Source organism: Manis javanica, chromosome 9 (assembly GCF_040802235.1).
Source record: "Manis javanica isolate MJ-LG chromosome 9, MJ_LKY, whole genome shotgun sequence".
NCBI classification, from domain to species: Eukaryota; Metazoa; Chordata; class Mammalia; order Pholidota; family Manidae; genus Manis; species Manis javanica.
This window is the reverse complement of record NC_133164.1, coordinates 87929045-87953585: the sequence shown is the minus strand read 5'-3', so window position 1 is coordinate 87953585 and position 24541 is coordinate 87929045. Positions and strand designations below refer to the sequence as shown.

Below are 24541 nucleotides of genomic sequence, written 5' to 3'. Positions count from 1 at the left end.
GAAATTCCAATGAAAATAAAAAATATTTCCCTTTTACAACAATATACTCTAAATTAAGTGTATATATACACACATATATAACCATGCACTAAACTTTTCAGAGCTCCACATTAAGATCAAGAAACAATAAAGACAAAACAAATTCTAATTTACTGGTTACCATATGAGAAAAACTGAAAAACAGAGAAAGGCCTCTGAGGGTCACAGATCAGGAAAAATCTTGACCCACATGATCAAAGGTCCTCTCAGAGTAAAGGAAACCTCAATTCCTCTCTCCACTTAGGGCTATGCCTACAATATTGAGGGATCAACAGAAAACAAGGAATGCTTCAGGCTGTCTTTGTCAAATTTTTCTTCTCAATCATAAAAGCCTTCCTTGAAGTTAAATTTCAATAAAAACAATCCAAAATAAATAAATAAAAAACAACAATCTACCTTATAATATAGAAGTACCATTTCTAGGACATTTGTTTTTACTTAAAATATTTTTCCACCTTAATTACCTCTGCTTCTACATCCACATTTTGTTTCAAAAGTAACTTCAAAATGTCAACATGTCCATTCTGGCTAGCAGCTTGCATAGCTGTGTGGCCAGCACATTGCCCGTTTACCTAAATAAAAAGAAAGGAGTTAACACAAATTAGAAAAAGCCAGTATATACATAAGAGTGCAGATTTTACTGTAGCACACTGTATGATTCTAAGAAAATAATTTAGGTTGGTGTTCCGTATATCCTACTACAGATCACCAGAATCTTTTCCATAATTCAAAGAGGGGAGGGAGGTTATTTTTTTCAAAATAGATGAAGGTTCTATTGTTCAAAAAGCTATGAAAGAACTGCTTAGCCAATATGCAAAGTTGAAAAAAAGGAAGGGAGGGGAGGGAGAAAAGTAAGTTAAATTAGTTTTGCATATTTACTTATATTTGAATTATAAAATCTCAGAACCTGTGTTTCAATGGAAAAGCAATAAGGTGAATGGAAAACTTTTAGAAGAGATATTGTCTACCATATAAATTCAACAAATATACCTAATACCAACTGTAAGCAAACTATCATGAAGGGTACATAATTAGCAAAATGGCTGAAAACAACTATTACATTATAATTAGCAAAATGGCTGAAAACAACTATTACATGTAACTTCCCCATGAACATGCTGAAATGCAATTCCTTCATCCCACCCCATTCACTCCCATCCATAAGACCATTAAAGATGGTAGCCTGACCATGTGTTTTTATCCTAGTCCTCCTGAGACTATACTGAAAAGACAGCAAAATAATGTGAAATGTAAAAAGATATGAGGACAAAGAAAAAGGGAGAGCTAACTTCAGAAAATGAGAAAAAGCAACACATTTTTGAAAGAGAGAAAGCAGAAAGGAGGTCTAAGTGACTTTACAGAGAAGATGATGATGAAACCTGGGAACCCCATACAAATTCAAAGCCCACGTACGCAAGCACATCAGAGGGCTAACTAGACGGACCCCAGGTGTAAGTGTAATGTGCAATGGCTACACTCCGGGTCCACTCCTCGAACTCAAGGATGGAGTGTTAGCTGCCATGGACCTAGTTCCTACAACAAAAAAGGAGATCTCCTTCCTTAAACAACTGAATAACCAACAGAGAACAGATTCCTCCATGACAGCATTTGGAGACCCCACCTCCACACATGCTATCGAAATGAAAAATCAGTCACCAAGTCCTATCCAGACAGAGAGCTACCAATCAGTCTGCTTTTTAATATCTTATTCAGCTATGAATGTACAACTAGGGATCAGAGATTTGAGGAAGACTTCAAATACAAAAAAAAAAAAATGAGAGACAAAATAAAATAACAAGAAAGAAAGAAGTGATTGCAAAAGAAACAAATGGAGAGAAAAAAAACATTGGGGGAAAAAACTTCAATTAGAGATGTTAAAGAATTCTTTAAACCTAAAAATCAAGAGGAGAATGCTATTGAAAAATAGGAAAGCTAAAGTAAAAAAATTTATTAGAAGAACTGGAAGCAGGCAAATAAGGAAAAAGAGTACTATATTTCAGTGTTGTGAGCCTTAAAGAGTATATATCCTTGTATATTTATTTGTGGTACAAACAATAATACCTAAAAATCAAGAGGAGAATGCTATTGAAAAATAGGAAAGCTAAAGTAAAAAAATTTATTAGAAGAACTGGAAGCAGGCAAATAAGGAAAAAGAGTACTATATTTCAGTGTTGTGAGCCTTAAAGAGTATATATCCTTGTATATTTATTTGTGGTACAAACAATAATACCTCAGTAAAACTTTTGGGTGGAAGGTGTATCCTTGTAAGAATATTTTTAATTGAAGGTTGGGCTGCATTTCTTTCCATTACCACCTTACATCTTACTAAAACAGAAGTTGCTATTTTCGTTAAAGCCTCACGCCACAAAGATCATTAGAACTAGCAAAACAGAAAACACACACATGCTCACATATACAGGAAGCTATAAAGCAGACCTAGTGAGCTGTGAGGAGTACCTAGAAGCAAACCTTTCACCAAAGTAACCAAAAAGGCTCAGAATTCATGACTAGATACCTCCAGACAAGGGGATAATGCAGGAATGGGAGCTAAACAGAGAAGCACTGGTTGAGAGTCTCTTTAAAAAGCATTTAGATCTTTGGATTATGCTACTCTGTACAGCTGAGCTACTGCTTCCCCCACTCATAGTAGCAGAAACCTCAAAGTTTACTGTCTGCAAAGGTTAAAGAGTCCCAAGGCTATAAAAACAAGCAACAGTTAAAAAGAAAAAAAACAGCAACAGTTTAGAGTGGGGCAAAGTACTAAAACACGTAAGTTTTATGCAAATAGTTACATGCTGAATGCTGGAAACCCAGGCCATCTTCCCTTAATCAGCATTCATAATGTTGGTAGCCAGGCTTATATGCTATATGTAAGAGAATCAAATCAATAGTCTAATCATATTAATAGATGCATAGAAAGCATTTAACAAAATGTAACACCCATTCATGATTTAAAAAAGGAAACTCAGTAAGCTAGGAATAAAAGGGAATATTCTCAACTTGATAAAAACATACCAAAAAATTACAGCTAACATACACTTAATGGTGAGAACCTCAAAGCTTTTCCACTAAAATCAGGTACAACATAAGGATGTCCCTTTTCACCACTCCTTTGCAACATCGTACTGGACACCGTTGCTAATGCAATAAAGCAACAAAATGAAATAAAAAGTTTACATATCAAGAAAAAGACATAAAATTGCCTTTGTTCAAAGATATTATCTATGTAGAAAATCCAAAAGGATGGACTAAAAAACTCCTGGAACCAATATAAGCAATTATAGCCAGGTTGTAGGATACAAGATTAACACACAAGTGTCTACTGCTTTCTTAAATACTATCAATAAACAAGAGGAATTTAAAACTAAAAACATCATTTATCACCTCCAAAATTTAAATATTTAAATACAAATCTAACAAAATATGTACAAGATCTAGATGAGGAAAACTACAAAATTCTGATGAACAAAATAAAAGAACTAAATAAATGGAGAGATACTCCATATTCATGGAAGACTCAATATTCTCAAGATGTCAGTTCTTCCTAACTTCATCTACAGATTCAATATAATTCCAGTCAAAATCCCAGCAAGTTATTTTATGGATATCAACAAAATGATTCTAAAGATTATACGGTGAGGTAAGATCCAGAAGAGCCAACCCAATATAAAGGAGAAGAACACAGCTGGAGGACTGATACTACCAAACTACAAGTCTAACAGTAAAGCTACAGTAATCAAGACAGTGTGGTATTAGCCAAAGAACAGACAAATACATCAGTGGAATAGAACAGAGTCCCCAGAAATACACTCTCATAAATACAGTAAAGTGATCATTCATAAAGGAAAAAAGGCAATACAGTCTCTTCTGCCAAAGATAAACACATGGTGCTGGAACAATTGGATACCTATATGGGGGAAAAAAAAAATCTAGGCACAGACATACATTCTACATAAAAATTAACTTAAGTGAATCACAGACATAAATGAAAAAACACAACTATTAAACTACAAAACTGTAGATCATGTCCTTGGGTCATATCTAAGAAGTCATCACCATACCCAAGGTCATTTAGGTTTTCTCCTATGTTATCTTCTCTCAGAAAATGAAATAAATTCCTAGCTGATGTATCTGAATGTCTTGAGAGATTAGAAAAAGGTTTAGAGAAGAATTAATTATAACAATATTGATTACTAATAAATAAAAAATTTTTTTAACTATGCCTGCAGTTAAGAGGGACTAACTGAGAAAAACTACAAGTGAGCTTTCTGCAATGAAGGGAACATTCTACATCTTAGCAGGGGTGCAGATTACATGATATGTAAATTATGCTTCAATTAAAAAAAAAACAATTATGAGTACCAAAGAAAACAAAAAGTTGTATAGGGAAACACAATTTATCATCTCCATTGCTCAGATATAAATGTCATTTAAATAATGACGTGCACAATTAATTTTAATCTTAACAAAATTACAGTATAATATAACCACATTAAGAAGTTGGAGGAGTGTGAGTGTGTGTGTGTGTGTGTGTGTGTGTGTGTGTGTGTGTGTGAGTGTGTGTGTGTGGAGGAGGCAGGATATAAGTGGTGAAAGAACACTGAATCCTCACCTTCACAGTGAAATATAAAGATAATTCGTAAAACATAAAAAAAAATCAAGAAGTAACAATATAAGTATGTTATTGGAAGACGTGAAATGAACATATGAAGAAAATCAGCTGAAAGAGGTAAAAATATTTGCTTTCAAAGAATGGGAAACCAGGTTTGAGAAATATTTTTTATAACAAATACTATAGAACCATTTTTCCCTTTAAGTTTCTAGAACGTATGACATTGTTTTTAAAAAACTAAAACAAATTAGTAATTAAATGAAGAAAAAAATTAAATATAATAAAATGCAATTCTCCATGGCAGAATACAGAAGTCTAACTCTGTTTCAAAACAAAAAAACACTGGTATTTAATACTGAAACAAACTGTTTGTGACACATTTCACAACCAATCAAGAAACCACTGGGGGAGGGGAGGCTCAAGATGGCGGCGTGAGCAGGGCAGCAGCAATCTCCTCCCAAAACCATATATATTTTTGAAAATACAACAAATACAACTACACCTAAAGAGAGACCAGAATATACAGTACAACAGTCAGGCTACATCTACATCTGCAAGAACTCAGCATCTCACAAAAAAGGGTAAGATACAAAACTGCAACCCGGCGGGAACAGAGCACTCCCCCAACCCGAGCTCTCCACTGACATGAAAAGAATCAGAGTGGTGAGGGACTGGAAGCACAGAACTGCTAAATAACCAGCCCCAGTAATCTGCCCTAGTAATCTGCACTGGGAACACAGACACACATTGCATGGTGTACTGGATATTAGAGAAACGGAAAAGGTAAATCTCCAAGAGGGTCCCCGCAGCCAGCTCCCCTGGGACAAAAGAAAAGCAGATGGTTTTTGAAAATCTTAAAGGGACAAGGGCTTAACAGCTGAACGGAATCATCCCGGCACTCAGCCCAGCAGCCTGGGAATCGTAAGGAACATCAGGTGCCCAAACCCCATGGATGGCAATGCAGCTTTGAAGACCCTCACAGTGATAAGCAGCCTGCCATTTGTTCCCTCCCCAACAGCAGTGGAGGAGCTGGAAAATGGCAACACCCAGAGCAACCACACAGACTCTCCTCCCAGCATGCAGCTAACCAGAGCAGACCCAGAGGCTGCAGCCAGCGCATACATGCCTGGCACAGACAGACGAACAAAAGGCAACACAACAAGTGGTGCCATTCTCGCAGGAGAACACACCCGGCGCACCTGCCACTCCCCACAGGGCTCTGGGCTACCCCGAGGGCTGCCCCTCCCTCTGCAGATAAGGAGATTAACTCAGAGGCTGCTCCTGGTGTGTGGGTAAACCACACAGGCAGTGGAGAAGGGCAAGGTGATCAACAAGTAGGAAGGGACTTTATTCTCCCAGCTGACACACATACTACCTGTGTGCAGCTACCTCTATCACATTGAAAAGGCAGAAGAATCTGGTGCAGTCAAGAATCACACAGACAACCCCAGAGAGAGGGCCTGGGTAGATAGATATAACCAATCTTCCTGAAAAAGAATTCAAAACAAAGGTCATAACCATGCTGATGGACCTGCAGACAAATATGCAAGAGCTAAGGGATAAAGTCTGGAGGGAGATTACACAAATAAAACAATCTCTGGAAGTACTTAAGAGCAGACTGGATGAGGGGCAAGAGACCATTAATGGAATAGAAATCAGAGAACAGGAAAACAGAGAACTGAGGCAGAGAGAGATAAAAGGATCTCCAGGAATGAAACAATATTAAGACAACTGTGTGATCAATCCAAACGGAACAATATTCGCATTATGGGAGTAGTAGAAGAAGAGAGAGAGAAAGGGATAGAGAACGTCTTTGAAGAAATAATTGCTGAAAACTCCCCCAAGCTAGGGGAGGAAATAGTCTCTCAGACCATGGAAGCCCACAGATCTCCCAACACAAGGGACCCAAGGAGGACAACAGCAAGACATATAATAATTAAAATGCCAAAGATGACAGACAAGGACAGAGTATTAAAGGCAGCCAGAGAGAGAAAAATGATCACCTAAAAAGGAAAACCCATCAGGCTATCATCAGACATCACAACAGAAACCTGACAGGCCAGAAGAGTATGGCATGATATTATTTAATGCACTGAAACAGAAGGGCCTTGAACCAATACTGTATCCAGCATGATTATCATTTAAATATGAAGGACAGATTAAACAATTCCCAGACAAGCAAAAGTTGAGGGAATTTGCCTCCCACAAACCACCTCTACAGGATATTTTTAAGAGAATGCTGTAGATGCAAGCACTCCTAAGGCTAAATAGATGTCACCAGAGAAAATAAAATTACAGCAAAGACAGCAGACCAGCCAAATACTAACTAAAGGCAAAAAATAAAACCAACTATTCACAAAAGCAGTCAAAGGAAACACAAAAGAGTGCAGAATAAAACACCTAACATATAAAGAATGGAGGAGGAGGAATAAGAAAGGAGAGAAAGAATCATCAGACTATGTTTATAATAGCTTAATAAGAGAGGTTAGTTAGACAGTTAGATAGTGAAGAAGCTACCCTTGAACCTTTGGTAACCACGAATCTAAAGCCTGCAATGGCAAATAAGTACATATCTTTTAATAATCACCCTAAATGTAAATGGACTGAAGGCACCAATCAAGAGACACAGAGTAATAGAATGGATAAAAATGCAAGACACATCTATGTGCTGCTTACAAGAGACCCTCCTCAAACCCAAAGACATACACAGACTAAAACTGAAGGGATGGAAAAAGATATTTCATGCAAACAATAGGGAGAAAAAAGCAGGTGTTGCAGTACTTGTATCAGACAAAATAGACTTCAAAACATAGAAAGTAACAAGAGATAAACAAGGACATTACATAATGATAAAGGGCTCAGTCCAACAAGAGGATATAACCATTATAAATATATATGCACCCAATACAAGAGTACCAATATGTATGAAACAAATACTAACAGAATTAAAGGAGGAAATAGAATGCAATGCATTCATTCTAGGAGACTTCAACGCAACACTCACTCCAAAGGACAGATCCACCAGACAGAAAATAAGTAAGGACACAGAGGCACTGAAAAACACACTAGAACAGGTGGACCTAACAGACATCAATAGAACTCTACACCCAAAAGCAGCAGGATACACATTCTTAAGTGCACATGGAACATTTTCCAGAATGGACCACATACTAGGCCACAAAAACAGCCTCAGTAAATTCAGAAAGACTGAAATTCTACAAACCAACTTCTCAGACCACAAACACATAAAACTTGAAATACATTGTACAAAGAAAACAAAAAGGGTCACAAACACATGGAGGCTTAACAACATGCTCCTAAATAATCAATGGATCAATGACCTAATTAAAATAGACATCAAGCAATATATGGAGACAAATGACAACAACAGCACAAAACCCCAACTTCTGTGGGAAGCAACGAAGGCAATGCTAAGAGGAAAGTATATAGCAATCCAGGCCTATTTAAAGAAGGAAGAACAATCCCAAATGAACAGTCTAAAGTCACAATTACTGAAACTGGATAAAGAAGAACAGATGAAGCCCAAAGTCAGCAGGAGGGATATAATAAAAATCAGCGAAGAAATAAATAAAATTGAGAAGAATGAAACAATAGAAAAAATCAATGAAACCAAGAGCTGGTTCTTTGAGAAAATAAACAAAATAGATAAGCCCCTAGCCAGACTTATTAAGAGAAAAAGAGAATCTACACATATCAACTGAATCAGAAATGAGAAAGGAAAAATCATGATGGACCACAGAGAAATACAAAGAATTATTAGAGAATACTATGAAAATCTATATGCTAACAAGCTGGAAAACCAAGAAGAAATGGACAACTTCCTATAAAAATACAACCTTCTAAGACTGACCAAGGAAGAAACAGAAAATCTAAACAGACCAATTACCAGCAACGAAATTCAATCGGTAATAAAAAAACTAACCAAAAACAAAAGTCCCGGGCCAGATGGATTCATCGCTGAGTTTTATCAGGCATATAGAGAAGACATAATACCCATTCTCCTTAAGTTTTCCAAAAAATAGAAGAGGAAGGGCCACAGTAATCAAGACAGTTTGGTACTGGCACAAGAACAGACCCACAGACCAGTGGAAAAGAACAGAGAGCCCAGATATAAACTCAAGCATATATGGTCGATTAATATACGATAAAGGAGCCATGGATATACAATGGGGAAATGACAGCCTCTTCAACAGCTGGTGTTGGCAACACTGGACAGGTACTTGTAAGAGAATGAAACTGGATTACTGCCTAACCCTGTATACAAAAGTAAACTCAAAATGGATCAAAGACTTGAATGTAAGTCATGAAACCATAAAACTCTTAGAAAAAAATATAGGCATAAATCTCTTGGACATAAACATGAGCAACTTCTTTATGAACATATCTCCCCAGGAAAGGGAAACAAAAGCAAAAATGAACAAGTGGGAGTATATCAAACTAAAAAGCTTCTGTACAGAAAAGGATACCATCAGTAGAACAAAAAGACATCCTACAGTATGAGAGAATATATTCATAAATGACATATCTGATAAGGGGTTGACATCCAAATTGTATAAAGAGCTCACATACCTCAACAAACAAAAAGCAAATAAGCCCATTAAAAAATGGGCAGAGGAGCTGAACAGACACTTCTCCAAAGAAGAAATTCAGATGGTCAACAGGCACATGAAAAGATGCTCCATATCGCTAATCATTAAAGAAATGCAAATTAAAACCACAATGAGATTATCACCCCACTCCAGTTAGGATGGCCAACATCCAAAAGACAAACAACAACAAATGTTGGCAAGGATGTGGAGAAAGGGGAACCCTCCTACACTGCTGGTGGGAATGTAAACTGGTTCAACCATTGTGGAAAGCAGTATGGAGGTTCCTCAAAAAGCTCAAAATAGAAATACCATTTGACCCAGGAATTTCCCTCTTAGGAATTTACCCTAAGAATGCAGCAGCCCAGTTTGAAATAGACATATGCATTCCTATGTTTATAGCAGCACTATTTACAATATCCAAGAAATGGAAGCAACCTAAGTGTCTATCAGTAGATGAATGGATAAAGATGTGGTACACATACACAATGGAATATTATACAGCCATAAGAAGAAAATAAATCCTACCATTTGCAACAACATGGACAGAGCTAGAGGGTATTATGCTCAGTGAAATAAGACAGGCAGAGAAAGACAAGTATCAAATGATTTCACTTATCTGTGGAGTATAAGAACAAAAAAAAAACTGAATGAACAAAACAGCCACAGACTCTCAGAACCCAGTAATGGACTAACAGTTACCAAGGGGAAAGGGACTGGGGAGGGTGGGTGGGAAGGGAGGGATAAGTGGGAAAATGAGGCATTACGATTAGCATACACAATGTAGGTGGGGGGACATGGGAAAGGCAGCATATACAGAGAAGACAAGTAATGATTCTATAGCATCTTACTACGCTGATGGACAGTGACTGTAATGGGGTATGTTGGGGGGAGTTGATGATGGGGGGAGTCTAGTAAACACAACGTTCCTCATGTAATTGTAGATTAATGATACTAAAATAAAAATAATAAAAAAAAAGGAAACCACTGGGTGTTGGTATTTCCCTAATAAACCTAAAATGCCACATAAGCTCATAGGATTATGTTTATACCTTACAACTGAAGATGTGACCTTCTTTAAACTGTCTAGGATACAAAGGTGTGGCAACAAAAGCCCTGGCCACAGTGGCAACAATTCAATCTGCCACGCCAACTACAACCTCTGAGCCATCACTGGACATCCTGTTGGTGCCAGTATGGTAGCAATGGCAAAGCCAATTAATGACCAAGCTAGTACCAAAATGGCACTTCAAATACAGCTTATGTGAACAGTGAAATTACAGCATAAATTATTAAGATTCACAAAATACACAGCATCTCTAAATTCATTGGGCAGGCTAGTTTGGATTAAATGTTTTGAAAAGAGGGATGGAAAACAGCTTTAAAATTTTACTAAAATTTATTTATAAGACATTATAAGATGACATTTTTATGAGCAAAATTAACTGAATTTCCCCAAAAAAACACTAACAACTTAAAAATTGTAATCTAAATTTTGTCATTCATAAAACAGATCACAGTGTTAAATAAGAAAATGTCAGTATCTTTTAGAAATGCACATGATGATGTCTGATGTCTTCTAAAAATATCTCAGAAACCAAGGAATAGATGAAGTATACGTGGTTTAATTAATTCTTAATAACTATTGACATAATGTGGCAAAATCTTAATAATTGTTGAATTATAAGATTCATTATACTGTTCTATTTTTGTGTATGCTTCAAAATAATTTTTTAAATGCTCACATCCACATCTGGTCTTTTTAACAAATCTTCCACTTTAGCAACATCTCCATTGGCAGCAGCCTTAACTAATTCTTCATTGAGGTCACCAGATTCCTGGGTTTCAAATAATTTCTTCAAGAGCTGGGAGAGTCTTTCTGTAAAGCATCAAATAAAGCTGCTAACGTAGGAGCATCTCAAATCTTAACTACTAACAGACAAGCATTACCCACAGGCCTATAAAACATACTTTTCTGTCTTCATTATTTCTCTCATTGTTATTTTTGTACTATGCTACAAATATTACCTATATAAATTATAATTACTACCATATAAAACTGCATTAAATCAAACTCATAAGTATTCCCAGTTTTCTCCAATTCATGTATTTCAAATTAAAACTTCAGAGAAAGTAGAGAGTTACATGCAAACAGTAATTCAAGATCAAGAAGTCATTCACAGACACTATGAATTAACACACTACAATGGGAGTATCATACTGATACAAACTTCCTTTCAGGTTTTAAGCACACCATGCTGACTCTCTGGGCTCAATGCTACAGACCTTAGCATAAGTAAACAGAGCAAAGAGTATGATTCAAAAGCATTATCATCTCTATACTATCTGGGGGAATATTTTAGGGACAAATCAATTTGCAGTGGAAAATGAACATCTAAGTGTTAACATACTTCAACAATGCCAACTGATTAGTTTTGACTGAAAAAAAAAAAAAAAGAACTAGAGATGTGTAAGATATTTTTTTCTAAATGGCATTAATCAGTAGAGAAACCACCCAGTACTACTACTTAATTATCCAGCATACTCACATCTCAAAATGGTTTTCCTCTCATTGTGGCATGATATAAGAGAGAAAAAATATGGCTGATATGTAAAAGTATCTGGCAAAAAAGCCATATGCTAGCAATAACGTTGGAAAGAAAAAAAAAAAACAGCAATCTAAGAAAATGATGGTTCTTCGGCAGAAAACAAAAGTTCTGCCTAAAGAGTAGAATGTTGAATTTCATGTATCTTAGACTTAATGTGGAAGAGCGTTAATATACCCAAGAAAAAGCACATATTTGTAGAGTTTTTCCAGAGCCATACTACAACCAGAACAAAGGTTGTTCATCATGTGAAAAAAGGAAAAAATAAATAAAAACTTTCATGACAATAAAAGGTAGTTAACATTCAAGTGACGTTATGTGATCTGGGAAAAAAACAAGAACTCATACAACATTTTCCATATGTGAGAACTGAGGAATTAACAAAGGTTATAAATGTAAACCATATTACTTTTAAAGAAATAATATGAAACATACCACCAGATGCATTGCTAATGGCTGATCCTGCAGATGCCACCTTGGAAACTGCAGCTGGATTATATGTCCAAGATGTTCCACAAACTTCCACCTTTAAGTCACTGTCTGAATAAATCTGTTGTACTCGGCCAACTTTACCTAAAGTCTTTAAAAAAAAATTAGATTTGTCTTTCCAAGTCTAAAGTATGTAATACCATAAAAATCAATTGCCAATTTTTATATGTTTGAAGTATTAATTTTACTTCATTCCTATTTAAAAAACTTTCTAAGGATAAACATATTTAAGTGGGTTATTTATTAATTACAAACTTTAAAGAGAACCTTTAAAAACTATTCTAACAAAATTACTATACTTCCAAAAGAATGTAAGAACAAAAATCATGACAGTCTTATTCATAAAAATTCACAACATACTGCTTTTTTATTATATTCAACACTTCTTTTTTAACCCCTAAGATACACCTTGAGAATACATAAATCAAGGAATCCAAAATCCATCATCAATTTAATAAAAATAAAATCTGATTTCTAAAAGAAACTACTTAAACCAAAAAGGGTTCAAAACTTACATCTATGTTTAAATCCTTTTTGAAATCACTGCTGATTCCAAACAGAAGTATACAGAAATAAAATGCTTATTAAATATATGGGAAAAGAAGGGCAGGCAGGTGTAAAATACAGTCAGAAGCAGCTCTGATCATGTAGCAGATACTGTTCTAGAGCTTTCTATGTACTGACTCACCTAATACATGTAACCCAGAAAGTTAAGTGCTATAATTTGTCCCATTCCAAACTCGGGTCTAAAACCCACTGTCTTAAGCACAACAGAACAGCAAATAATACTAGAAGACTAGTTAAGAATAGTGATATTCTCTGACTAGTTCCTAACACAGAGGAGAGACTGTTCTTGACTGAGATTCTTCTTGACCTTTGGCCTCTCCACAGCATTTGACCTCAACTTCCTGAAAATATTCCCTTGATTTCCAAATAGTCAAATATTTCTGCCTATTCCTTCCCTTTCTCCACTCACTGGTTCATCATCCTTCTTCAAATTCCTAAATGTGTTCATTCTCCTCCAATTTTACTTAACTTTTTTAGTCTTCTTTCTTAAAAATTTAACCGATTTTGACAATTATCATCTTATTTCGAAAGACTCCAAAATATATTTCTCTATCCCTGTTTATCCTTCTCCCCACCCCCCAACAATTTTAACTTCTCATTACACATTTTCACTTGGAATTTTCCACCATTATCTCAAAGTCTATGAGCTTTAATTTCTTTTGGTTTTTTCTCCTTTAAATGTTCATTATGGAAAATCTCAAGCATACAAAAGTGGACAACAGTATATTGAATCCTCATATACCCATCAACCAGTTTTAGTGTTTATCAGTCCATGGTCAGTCTTGTTTTCCCCTGCCTGTTCTTTCTCCCCTCTTGTTTTAGTTCATCATGTAAACTCTTTTTTCAAACATATCTATAATACTAATACCAACCCACCTAAAATCATCAATAACTCTTTAATATCATAAAATACCAATGTTCAAATTTCTAATTGCCCCACAAAATGATAAAACTTTAGTTTAAACCAAGCTCCAAATAAGGTCTATGCATTTTTTCTTTACAAATTATTTGTTGTATAAATAGGGTTGTTTGTCCTATACAGTTTCTTACAATTCGAATTTTGATAATTGGTATAGTATAATAGCTTCATCTGTCTCTGTATTTGTAAGAAACCCTTCAAATTGGCTGCTAAATCCTTTCAACATGATCTAGAATCTTTGATCAGTTCCTTGCTATCCGGTGTGAGGCTCATCTTGCTCACTTCCTGCCAAAGAGTCAGAATTAGCCATTTCTCTAAAGAGCCCTGGTTCTTTACAGAGGAAAAGGCTATTTCAAAACCATAATCTGAGCACTAAAGTTGGTTATTGTTACTGGAATGGTCACTGTTCCCAGGCCTTTTCATAAACAGAGTTAGGAAATAGGGAGAAAGAGGTTATTTTTAAAAATAAAATAAATCATGAGTTAAAAAAAAATTGTCTACTGGTTCCAACGCTCTTTCAATTAGAATTCAAGACTATAGGGTTTTTACTTAACCTCTTCTGTATTACATCCACTTCTTTTCCCACTTTGAACATTCTAGTTCTTAAGATCACTGGGAATAACAGATGCAGAATTACCATGTAACTATTCATTTGGTTTTTTTGTCATATTACATATACAAAATATACAACAATCGCAGAACAACACTATCAACACTATTACAAACAGTAGATTTCTTAAAATTGTTAAATTTTCTTTTTCTATGTAGTTCTTTTGGGTACATTCCTCCTGTAAGGATATGACAACAAATTACTGTGTTTAAAAATTACTTGTAATTTCCTCTCCATATGTTTACACTAATAGGAAACACAGTTTAAACTCACTTATTTCAATTTACTTTCCACTTTAAAAAATCTTTTTAAATTTATTTTTGCTTTATAATTGTATAAATATGAATATGGTTTCAAAGCAGATTTATAAAACAAGACATATTCGAAGACATCTCCCTCTGCCTTTGTTCCTATATGTCTACACTAATACCTTTATTTTTATTTCTAAGTATGCGTGAGTATATATACATACATGATACACACACACACACACACACACACACACCAACACATCCTTATTCCCTCTTTAAAAAAAAATAATGTATTGGTTCCCTAGTGTATGCAAAGTATTGAAAGTAGTCACTCAAATGTTCTTCCCCTTATCCCTTACTCCTTTAATATTTTGACTTACATAGTATTTAGTTTCACTTAAAACTGAAAGGCAATTAAACAGCTCATTAAGCTTCCCATGTGCTGTATCCCCACCGTTTTTTGACAGTTGTGCTTTATCATGTTGTTAAAGCATATAACCATTATAACCTTTCCTTTATGACCATTATTTAATCTTAGTTCAACAAGTAAATATATATTTAACGATCATCATCACTCCTTCAGTACATGTCTCTCCAGTCATTTTCGTGGTCTGAAACACTCTCTAATAGACTACTCAGAAAAGGTTCATAGGAACAAGATTCTCTGAAATCTTACATGTTCATAGCAGTTCGTAGCCTTTACACTTGAAAGTTTTGTTACATATGCAATCCTTGGCTTACATTTTATTTCCTTGAGTACCTTAAATAAATGTTATTTCATTGTTTTCTGGCATAAAACACTAAGATTTTATATTAACAGCAATCTGACTTTCTTTCCTTTATAACTAACTTGGTCTTTTTGATAGATGCCCAAAGAATTTTTTTTCTTTTTTGAAGATTCAGTTATTTTAACAGACTATGGCTGGGTGTTTGGTGTTACGAGTCAGTTTTCCTAAGCAGGCAATGCACCCTTTTAATATTTAGTTTCATATCTTTTAATTTGGGGAAAATTTTCTGAAATTGCAGATTTTAGAATTTCTTATATTCCAAAGTTTTGGTTTCTATTTTTCCTTTTTTGCAGGGACTACTATTATACATATATTAGATATTCTATATTTATCACTTTCTCTGATATACTCTTTATCTTTTTAATTCTTTTTTCTTTTTACCTTGTATTTCTCTTAAGGCATGATCTGTTGTATTACTCCATGTTGCTTCTAGCTTACTCTTCATTTCTGAAGTTATCTTTCTTATCAATTCTTTCTTAAATTCTACCACCTCATTTCTAATTATGATTTATCTCATTCTTTCCATCTTTTATCATTTTCTGATTTTCCTTTGGCTCATTTTGAATTATGATTTTAGTTTTCTGTGCACATCCTTCTGGCATACTTTCATTTGTCTGCAGAGAAGTTAATGCTATTCATTAATCTCTTTTTTCAGTAACAACTGTGTATGGGGATTCAACCATGATCTCTTCAAACTTTTACCTGGACCAACTCATTCTTTTATCTCTAAACTTGGTTTCAAATACCCAGCACTTTCTCCTGGATGAAGGGCTCTGCCCTGTTAGGAAGTTTGGCTTGTCTGTTTTGAGAGTTTATAGACTGAGGCTGATCCAGTCCCTTCAAACTTTAGCATGGACCTACTGCTCTCACCCCAAACTGGAACCTGTGGAAGCTCTCCCACGTATTGCTCATTACATCAGTCTACCACAGCAGTCAATGAACAGAACACTTGTGAGCTAGTTTGGAGTCCACTTTCTCAAGCCCATGCCATTCCCAATTAATTCTCTGCTGCCATACAGACAGAGGCAGACCTAGGTAGCTGTCAGCAGTTTCTCTCTATTCATATGTTAGGGCTTAACAGGCTACTGTCACCTGGCTTTGCTACAGATATCTATGGGGTTTTTTGTTATGTTAATCTAGTTGTTGATGGTTTTTATAAGAAGATTCAAAATCTACACCACCACTTACTGGAATCCAAGAATTCCCCTCCAGAAATTACCTAGAGGCTTTGCTTATACAACAGTTTAATATGGGAGACAGAGAGTACTTAGGCTTTGAAGTGAAGCAGATCTGGGTTCAAATTCCAGTTCAGAATTTCAGCTCTGATCTCCTCATCTTTAAAATAAGAATGCCCATACCACCACCTATTTATAATATTCATAAGACTAATAAAGTTTGTGTGGGTACATACATGTGTATACACATATATACATGTGTGTGCACACATGAACATACACATCATTTAACACAGTAACTGGGCACTCACTCAAAAGAAGCTGCTATAATGTCATTGCTAAGGGGAAAAACAAAAACATCTTGACTGTAAAAAAATCTTAGAATAGTATATACAGCTCCTACAAAACATGTCAAATTTTTAAGTAACACAACATTACTACATTGGAGTAAGGCTTGAAGTTTGTAATACCTTTCTAGCCAACTTTAATTCTAAAAGCAAAGAAAACAAAAAGGGATTATATAGAATTTAATTTTTTCACAAAAACAGTATACATACAGCTCCTGAAAAACATACAACTCTCCCTTATTCAGCATCTAAAGCAATAAAAAGGTCAGCAGCTTCTGCAAACTATCAAAGGTCTTTGAAAGCACCATAGTAACAGAAATTTGTTTTGTTTTGTTTTGTTTTGTTTCGTTCACAAAGCCTAACAGCCACACTGTGCTAAAATACCCACTGCAGGATATGGCAGAAAGGAAGATAGACTGATGGAGGAACAAGACAACATGAAGGACAGGGAGGTGGGACTAGACAAGATGGGAGATGGCAGAGGGTTACATGGGTGGAAGTGGAGCTGGACAAGAAGAGGACGTGCTAGCTAGGCAGGGGAACTGGGCTACATGGGGGATGGGAGGGCAGATGGGCTAGGGATGAGGTACTGAATGGGATGGGACTTGGGGGACAGGACAGGATGTGGGATAGAATGAGACAAGAATGAGGAACAGGGACAGTAGAAGGCTCAACAAAAGAACATTGCAGGGTAGAATGAAACAGGATATACATCATGGGGCAGTCAGCAGGTGAAAGACAGAAGGGAACAGAAAGACAGAAGCGAAGGGCAGATAAAGAAAAAGAAGGATGGGTGAAAAGAGAACAGAACAAATTTTTTGGTTGCTGCTGGACAGTTGATGAAAAATGTATTGAACTGAATAAATAAAAAAGTAAACTGTGGCTCTTCAAGAGCCACCACAGAAGGCACCCATTCCAGTGACACTCTAAGTTTTAGGGAGGCAGGCCCCCCAGTGAGGACAGCAGCAGTGGTCCAGCACAGTGAGCAATCAGATGAGCGACTATCGCTCACTCTGGATTCAGCGTCTGTTGCTTTACACCTATGTTGCTCTTCACTAATAGCTCTATCAAGAAACTATTAACTGTAGTCTTTTTTGGACCTTCCCAAACTAACTGAACTAGTATAAATTAGAAAATAAAAAGGCATGACATATGCTTAGCTGCCAATGAAGAGTACAATTCTGGAAGGGATATGCTAATTTAGTCTCTGAAAGTAAAGTACTTCTAAAAACTACATAAGCAAACTATAATTCCTAGTCCAAAACTATTTCATATATACTTACTGGGAGCATAGCTTCAGCCCATTCTCCATGTCCTCTTTGTAGAAGTTTAATTCTTTCCAGATCATAACAAACTTGTACTAGATCACCCACTTGAAACTGTGAGGTGCCTCCTTCTGCACCTTGAGCAGCTTCCCCACTTCGGACAGTGTTTGCTTTAGTGAGAACTGCAGGATTAAAGGTCCACCTAAAGATCAAAGCCAAAACTCAAAATAAGTAAGTTTACTTAATTTTAATGCAACATTCTTAAATATTACAGGGAGAAAAACCTTATAACACATCAAAAGAGTAAAGTATCCTTTGCAATTACACGCTGAATAGTTTATATTTCTTTTTATAATTTTATTACACAAATTTGGGGAGGTATCCATAATCTCACCAACCTAGTGATATACTTCTGTTTAGATGTATTCTTCCTTGCACGTTTTCAAAAACAGTTACAGAAGTAATACAAACTCACTGCTAAATACTAGGAAACCTTTCAGAAACATGTAAAGTGAAAGTGAAATCTCCATTTCACACAAACACACCTGAATCACCATTCCCCACTCCACTAGAAACCACTGCTAACAACTCTGTGTATCCCTGCAGATTTTCTATCAGTATGCTGATATTTATAAATGTAGAAAGAGTTGTTCTCCATAAATGGAAAGTACATACATATATAAACACACACACATACATGTTATATATACATAAACATACACATATATAAAATTTGTGACTTTTTTCCTCAAACAATGCATCTTTAAAATTTTATTTCTCAATGTCACAGATATAAATCTACTTATTTCCATTTAATGGCCACAGAGTATTCCACAGTATGGATATACAGCAATATTCTTAACCACTCTCCTACTGGTGATCATTTAAGCACTTTCATTTTGTACATCCCTGTAAGTACATCTTTGTATACACACAAGGTCAGTATTTTATTAGTGACTCTTTAAAAAACTACCTATTCAAGCATATATTTTTTACAACTCTGTTAGAACCAAACTGCTCCACAAAGTGTGTGCTATTTTTTTTTTTTAACAAGAGTACACCAATATCATGGATAAAAATAGTATCTAGTTTTGTCATGCATGGGCACTTTACATGATGGTAAGCACTGTACCAAAACAAATTAAGATTCTGATTTCTTCTTTCTTATATATAAGCAGTTTTCTATGCTGCTACTCCCTTCATAACCATTATGTTATTGACTACTTAATAGTCCATCAAATAGATGGACCAAATGTGTAACACATTTTCCCTATTCCCTAGTCCCATGTGGGGCTACAAGGAAAAAACGTTCCCTATTCAAATAAGCTTTTACAACTTATCAGATGTTGTTTTATATTATATTCTCCTCTTTAATTAAAATGGTTATAATATGTTATATATTATATCCTCTCTTTAATTCAAATGGTTATTATCATATAAAGGATTCTGAGAGGTCACAACATATAAAACCTGTTACTAAATGCCTGTAACCACGTAAGTAAACTTTTCTTTTTGATGTAACCACAAAGAGAAAAGAAGTGCCTCTAACCTATTAAGAATAAAAATCAAATACATGAAGTTTTCTTTTTAGCCTTAGCAATGACAGTGGTGCCCTTTATCTCACTTCCAATATTCTAAAACTTACTAGGCCTGTTGTAATGCCTGAACCTGGAAGTTTTTATTGAAGTTGTTCCCTTTGCCTGTAAAGCTCCCCTGCCCTGGTGAAAATCAAGTCGATCTTCCAAACTTACTCCAAATGTAATTTTCTCCCTGAAGTTTTCTCTGAAAACTTACCAAGCTAAAATGTACCCACCTGAAATAACCATTCTTCTTTTATATCTTCAAAATACACAGAATATTCAACTACTGTAATTATTTACAACATTTTAATGCAGTTTTATCCAATTTTGTCTCTTCAAACAAAAAGGGAAACCCCTTCAAAGCAGGGGACCATGTCTTACTTGTCTTTGTAATCCTAGCACTAGTCACAGGGCCTAATACAAGATAAGACTTAATAAATTTTTGTTGAGTAAATAAGGAACAAAAAAAGAGGTTATTTTCTATAATTGAAATATCACTACTGAGAACACCACTGTCCAAGAAAGAATTCTGACCAAGGAAGATTTCTCCAAGTAATAATCCCGATTTGTGTTAGCCTAACATTCCCAAACAATATGTAACACAGTGTGCTAACCTGAACTTTGTGTTGTTTCCTTCACAAAGTTTACTGAGATGTAATTCCCATACCATACAATTTGCTCATTTAAACTGTGTAATTCAGTGGTTTTAGTACATTCAGCACTGACAACAAAACACCACCACCCAAGTTCATTTTCATCCTCACAGGAAGATACCACAAAACAATTCACAGTCACTCCACATTCACCCCTGTCCCCAGCCTCTAACAAGTAATATACTTTCTGTTCTTATGGATTTACTTATTCTGGACATTTTATATAAATAAAACCACATATGTTATCTTTTGTGAATGTCTTCTTTCAAACAACATGTTTTCAAGATGTATCTATGTTGCAACTTATGTCAGTACTTCATTCCTTTTTATGGCCAAATAATATTCCATTGTATGGACAGATCACATTTTTTATCTATCTGTTCACCAGCTGATAAACATTTGGGTTATTTTCATGTCTTGGATATCATGAACACTGACTCTATAAAAATTCAAGTACATGTTTTTGGATACACACGTGTTCTCTATTCTCCTGGATATAAACCTAGGTGTGGGCCTGCTGGATCATATGGTACCTCTACCTTTTAACATTTTAAGAAACGACCACACTGTTTTCCAAAGTATCTAAACCACTTCACACTCCTACTATCAGTGTATGAGGGTTCACTTCTAATTTCTCCACATCCTCATCAACACTCATAATTATCTGACTTACTCTAGCCTTCACATTCTAATATGTGAAGTGGTATCTATTGTAGTTTTGAATTGTATTTCCCTAATAACATTGAACATCTTTCCATGGTGTTGTGTTCCTCCAAAATTCCCTTAAGTTCTCCTACCATGACAGAATTTAGAGGACCTTTAAAGAGGTAATTAAGGTTAAATGAGGTCATAAAAGTAGAGCACTACATGCTGACAGGATTGGTATCCTCCCAAGAAGAGGAAGAGACATGGGAGATGTCTATCATTTTCTGAGCATATAAAAGAGAAAGGCCATGTGAGGACATAGTGAGAAGGCAGATGTCAATAAACCAGGAACAGGTCTCACCAGAAGCCAACCTTGATGACACCCTGATCTTGGACATCCAGCCCCCAGAACTTGAAGAAAATTAATTTCTATTGTTTAAGCCACCTACTCTTTGTATTTTGTTACGGTGGCCCTAGAATACTAATACAATGAGCATTATAATTGGCCATCACTATTATCTCATTTGGAAAAATATATATTCAAATCCTATGCCTATTTTTCAACTTGTCTTTTATTGTTGAATTGTAAAAGTTCTTTATATATTCCAGATACAAGTCCCTAATCAGCATATAATTCGCAAATATTTTCTCCCATTGCATGGTTTTTTCACTTTGATATTTTTCCATTGAAACATCAAAGTTTTTAATTTTTATGAAGCCTGATTTACTCACTTTTTCTTTGGTTGTTTCTGCTTGGGGTAGGGGTAGGGGGTCATATCTAAAAACCTACCCTCTAATCCAACATCACAGAGATTGACACCTATGTTTTATTATTTTAAGAGTTTTATAGCTTTAGGTCTTATATTTAGGTCTGTGATCCATTTTGACTTAATATTTGTATATGGTGTGTTTCATTCTTTTGCATGTTGATATCCAGTTGACTCAGCACTATTTGTTTTGTTTTATTTTAATAGTAGCTTTATCTACTAAATGGAGGTATAATTGGCATACAGCATATTTATTTGAGGAATACAACATAATGATTTAGTATTTGTATATTCTGTCAACACCATTTTTGTTGAAAATATCTCCAATGAACTGTGTAGGACCCTTGTCAACAATCAACTGACCTTAAATACAAGGGCTTATTCCTGGACTTTGATTTCTATTTAATCTTAATGTCTATACTTATGTGAGCAATACACTGTTCTGAAAACTGTAGCTTTATGGAGAGACAGGACACAGAGTCAGAAGGAGGTGGTCTCGCCATGCACCAACTCCATCTCATCCTTTGGCGCTTCACCCCCACCCCCACCCCCGCCAAGCTGGAGCTGGACTCCGGCTCCAGCCGAGGTGTGGGTCGCAAAGGACAGCATTGGCGAGTGAGGAGATGTTACAACCTTGATTGGGTGTTTCGTCTCCTCACTCACCGACGCTGTCCTTTCCTTCGTGACCCACACCTCAGCTGGAGCTGGACTCCAGCAATGACCAGTGTCTTTATAAAAAGGTTATGTGAAATCAGCTTTTGATCATCTTCTATGTTAAAGATTTTAGAATTTCCATGAGCTCAATTAACTTCCTTCTGTATTTCCTTGGTATTCTTTCCTCCTGGATGGTGAAGCTACAAATGTTGTCTTGACGAAAATAAAATAGTGCACCAGAGCAATATGTGGCTCTCAGTCTCAAATAATCTCCTTATAACTCTCTGAATTTGATTGTAATCAGAGAATGATTTGAATGCATTTGAAAACAAAATCTGTACCCAGAAAAAAAACAATGGAGGTTCATGAGAAGACACAGGGACACACAATCTTACAGGATAGAAGGCAATGTGAAGACAGAGGAGGAGAAATGAGTAATGTATCTACAAGCAATGAACACCAAGGATTTGTGTTGGAGCTAGGAGACAGGCATCGAACAGATTCAGCCTAAGGGCCTCCAAAAGGAACCAATCTTACCAACACCTTGACTTTGGACTACTAGTATCAAGAATTGTGAAAGAATAAATTTCTGTTGTTTTAAGCAACCCAGTTTGTGGTAATTTGTTATGGCAACTCTAGGAAAGTAATACGCCACCTACACAATATTAAATCTCCTGATCCATAAACATTAGATGTCTTTCCACTTATTTAGTCCTTCTTTAATTTCCTTCAACAATGTTTTATAGTTTTTAGTGTACAAATCTTGCATTTTTGGGCAATTTACTCTTAAGCATTTATTCTTTGTAATGCAACTGTAAATGGAATTGTTCTGATTTTCATTTTCAGATTGTTCATTGGTAATATACAGAAATACAATTGATTTTTCTATATTGATCTTGTATCTGGCAATTTTGCTGCACTTATTAGTTCTACCAGTTTTTAAGTGGGATTCTTAAGGTTTTTCTATACACGAGACCATGTCACCTGTGAATAGAGATGGGTGGACTTCTCCCTTTCTCTTACTTCTTCATTCTATCTTTATCTTGCCTAAGTGCCCTAGCTAGACCCTCTAGGACCATGCTGAATAGAAGTGGGGAGAGAAGACATTCATTCATGTTTTATTCCTGATCTTAGAGGAAAGGTATTCATTCTTCTCATTGAAAATGATGTTAGCTTTGGGTTTTTAACAGATGCCCTTTATTAAAATGAAGAACTTCCCTTCAGCTCCTTGCTTATTTAGTGTTTTTATCACAAAAGGGTGGATTTTGTCAAACTGCTTTTTCTGCATCTCTGGATATGATCACGTGTATCAAATCCTTATGATTTTAATGCAGTTAGAGGTAATTCTATACTTTGGTAAGCAACTTAATGTTAATTTTTTTCTTTTTCTACATAAAATCCCTCCCTTAAAGAACCTCAAAGAGTCTCTTTACGCATATGTCAGTGATAAAGCTTTGACAAATATTTTATTTAATGACTGCTTTTTTTTAAAAATTGTAAACATAGTAGCAAACTGGATATATTATGGTTCTTAGGGACAAATAAGTAACAGCCCAATCTCCAAGAAACTTGCAGCCTAGATATAAAAATAAATAACCACTTTAATAGATAAAAGGAGACTAAACAGATGAATAGCCTATGCCTATTCCAGGGAGGGTAAAAAAAGGAGCAGAAATTCCCAAAGGATATATAAGCTCAATATTTATACAATGCAGGAGTTTGATCCAGAGGAAAAGGGAGAGAAAAGAAGGAAAGGTATTCTTCATGGACAGAGTTGTATGTACACAAAGGTACAGAGTGAGGAAATGCATGCAATTGTATTTTGCTGATAAGAATTTGTGTGTAGCTATCTGTGGGAAAGGTATGTTACCAAAAGATGACCCTGGAGATATGGGCCAGATTGATATGGTCCATTATGAACACAGAACTTTTTAGCTATATTTGGAACCACCGCTGAAGTAATTCTG

The 24541-nt window shown here is 35.5% G+C and overlaps 1 protein-coding gene across 1 annotated transcript in view; it reads right to left on the bottom strand.

The window, feature by feature from the left end:
* The window catches only part of MIB1 (MIB E3 ubiquitin protein ligase 1), a 146038-nt gene that overhangs the window by 69141 nt on the left and 52356 nt on the right, over nucleotides 1-24541 (bottom strand). Inside the window, exons 7-10 of the mRNA XM_017657469.3 lie at nucleotides 18294-18477; nucleotides 12300-12444; nucleotides 11004-11137; nucleotides 504-611 (exon numbers count right to left, since the gene is read on the bottom strand). Coding sequence (XP_017512958.1) covers nucleotides 504-611; nucleotides 11004-11137; nucleotides 12300-12444; nucleotides 18294-18477 — 571 coding nt within the window. The remainder of the gene's footprint in view (nucleotides 1-503; nucleotides 612-11003; nucleotides 11138-12299; nucleotides 12445-18293; nucleotides 18478-24541) is intronic.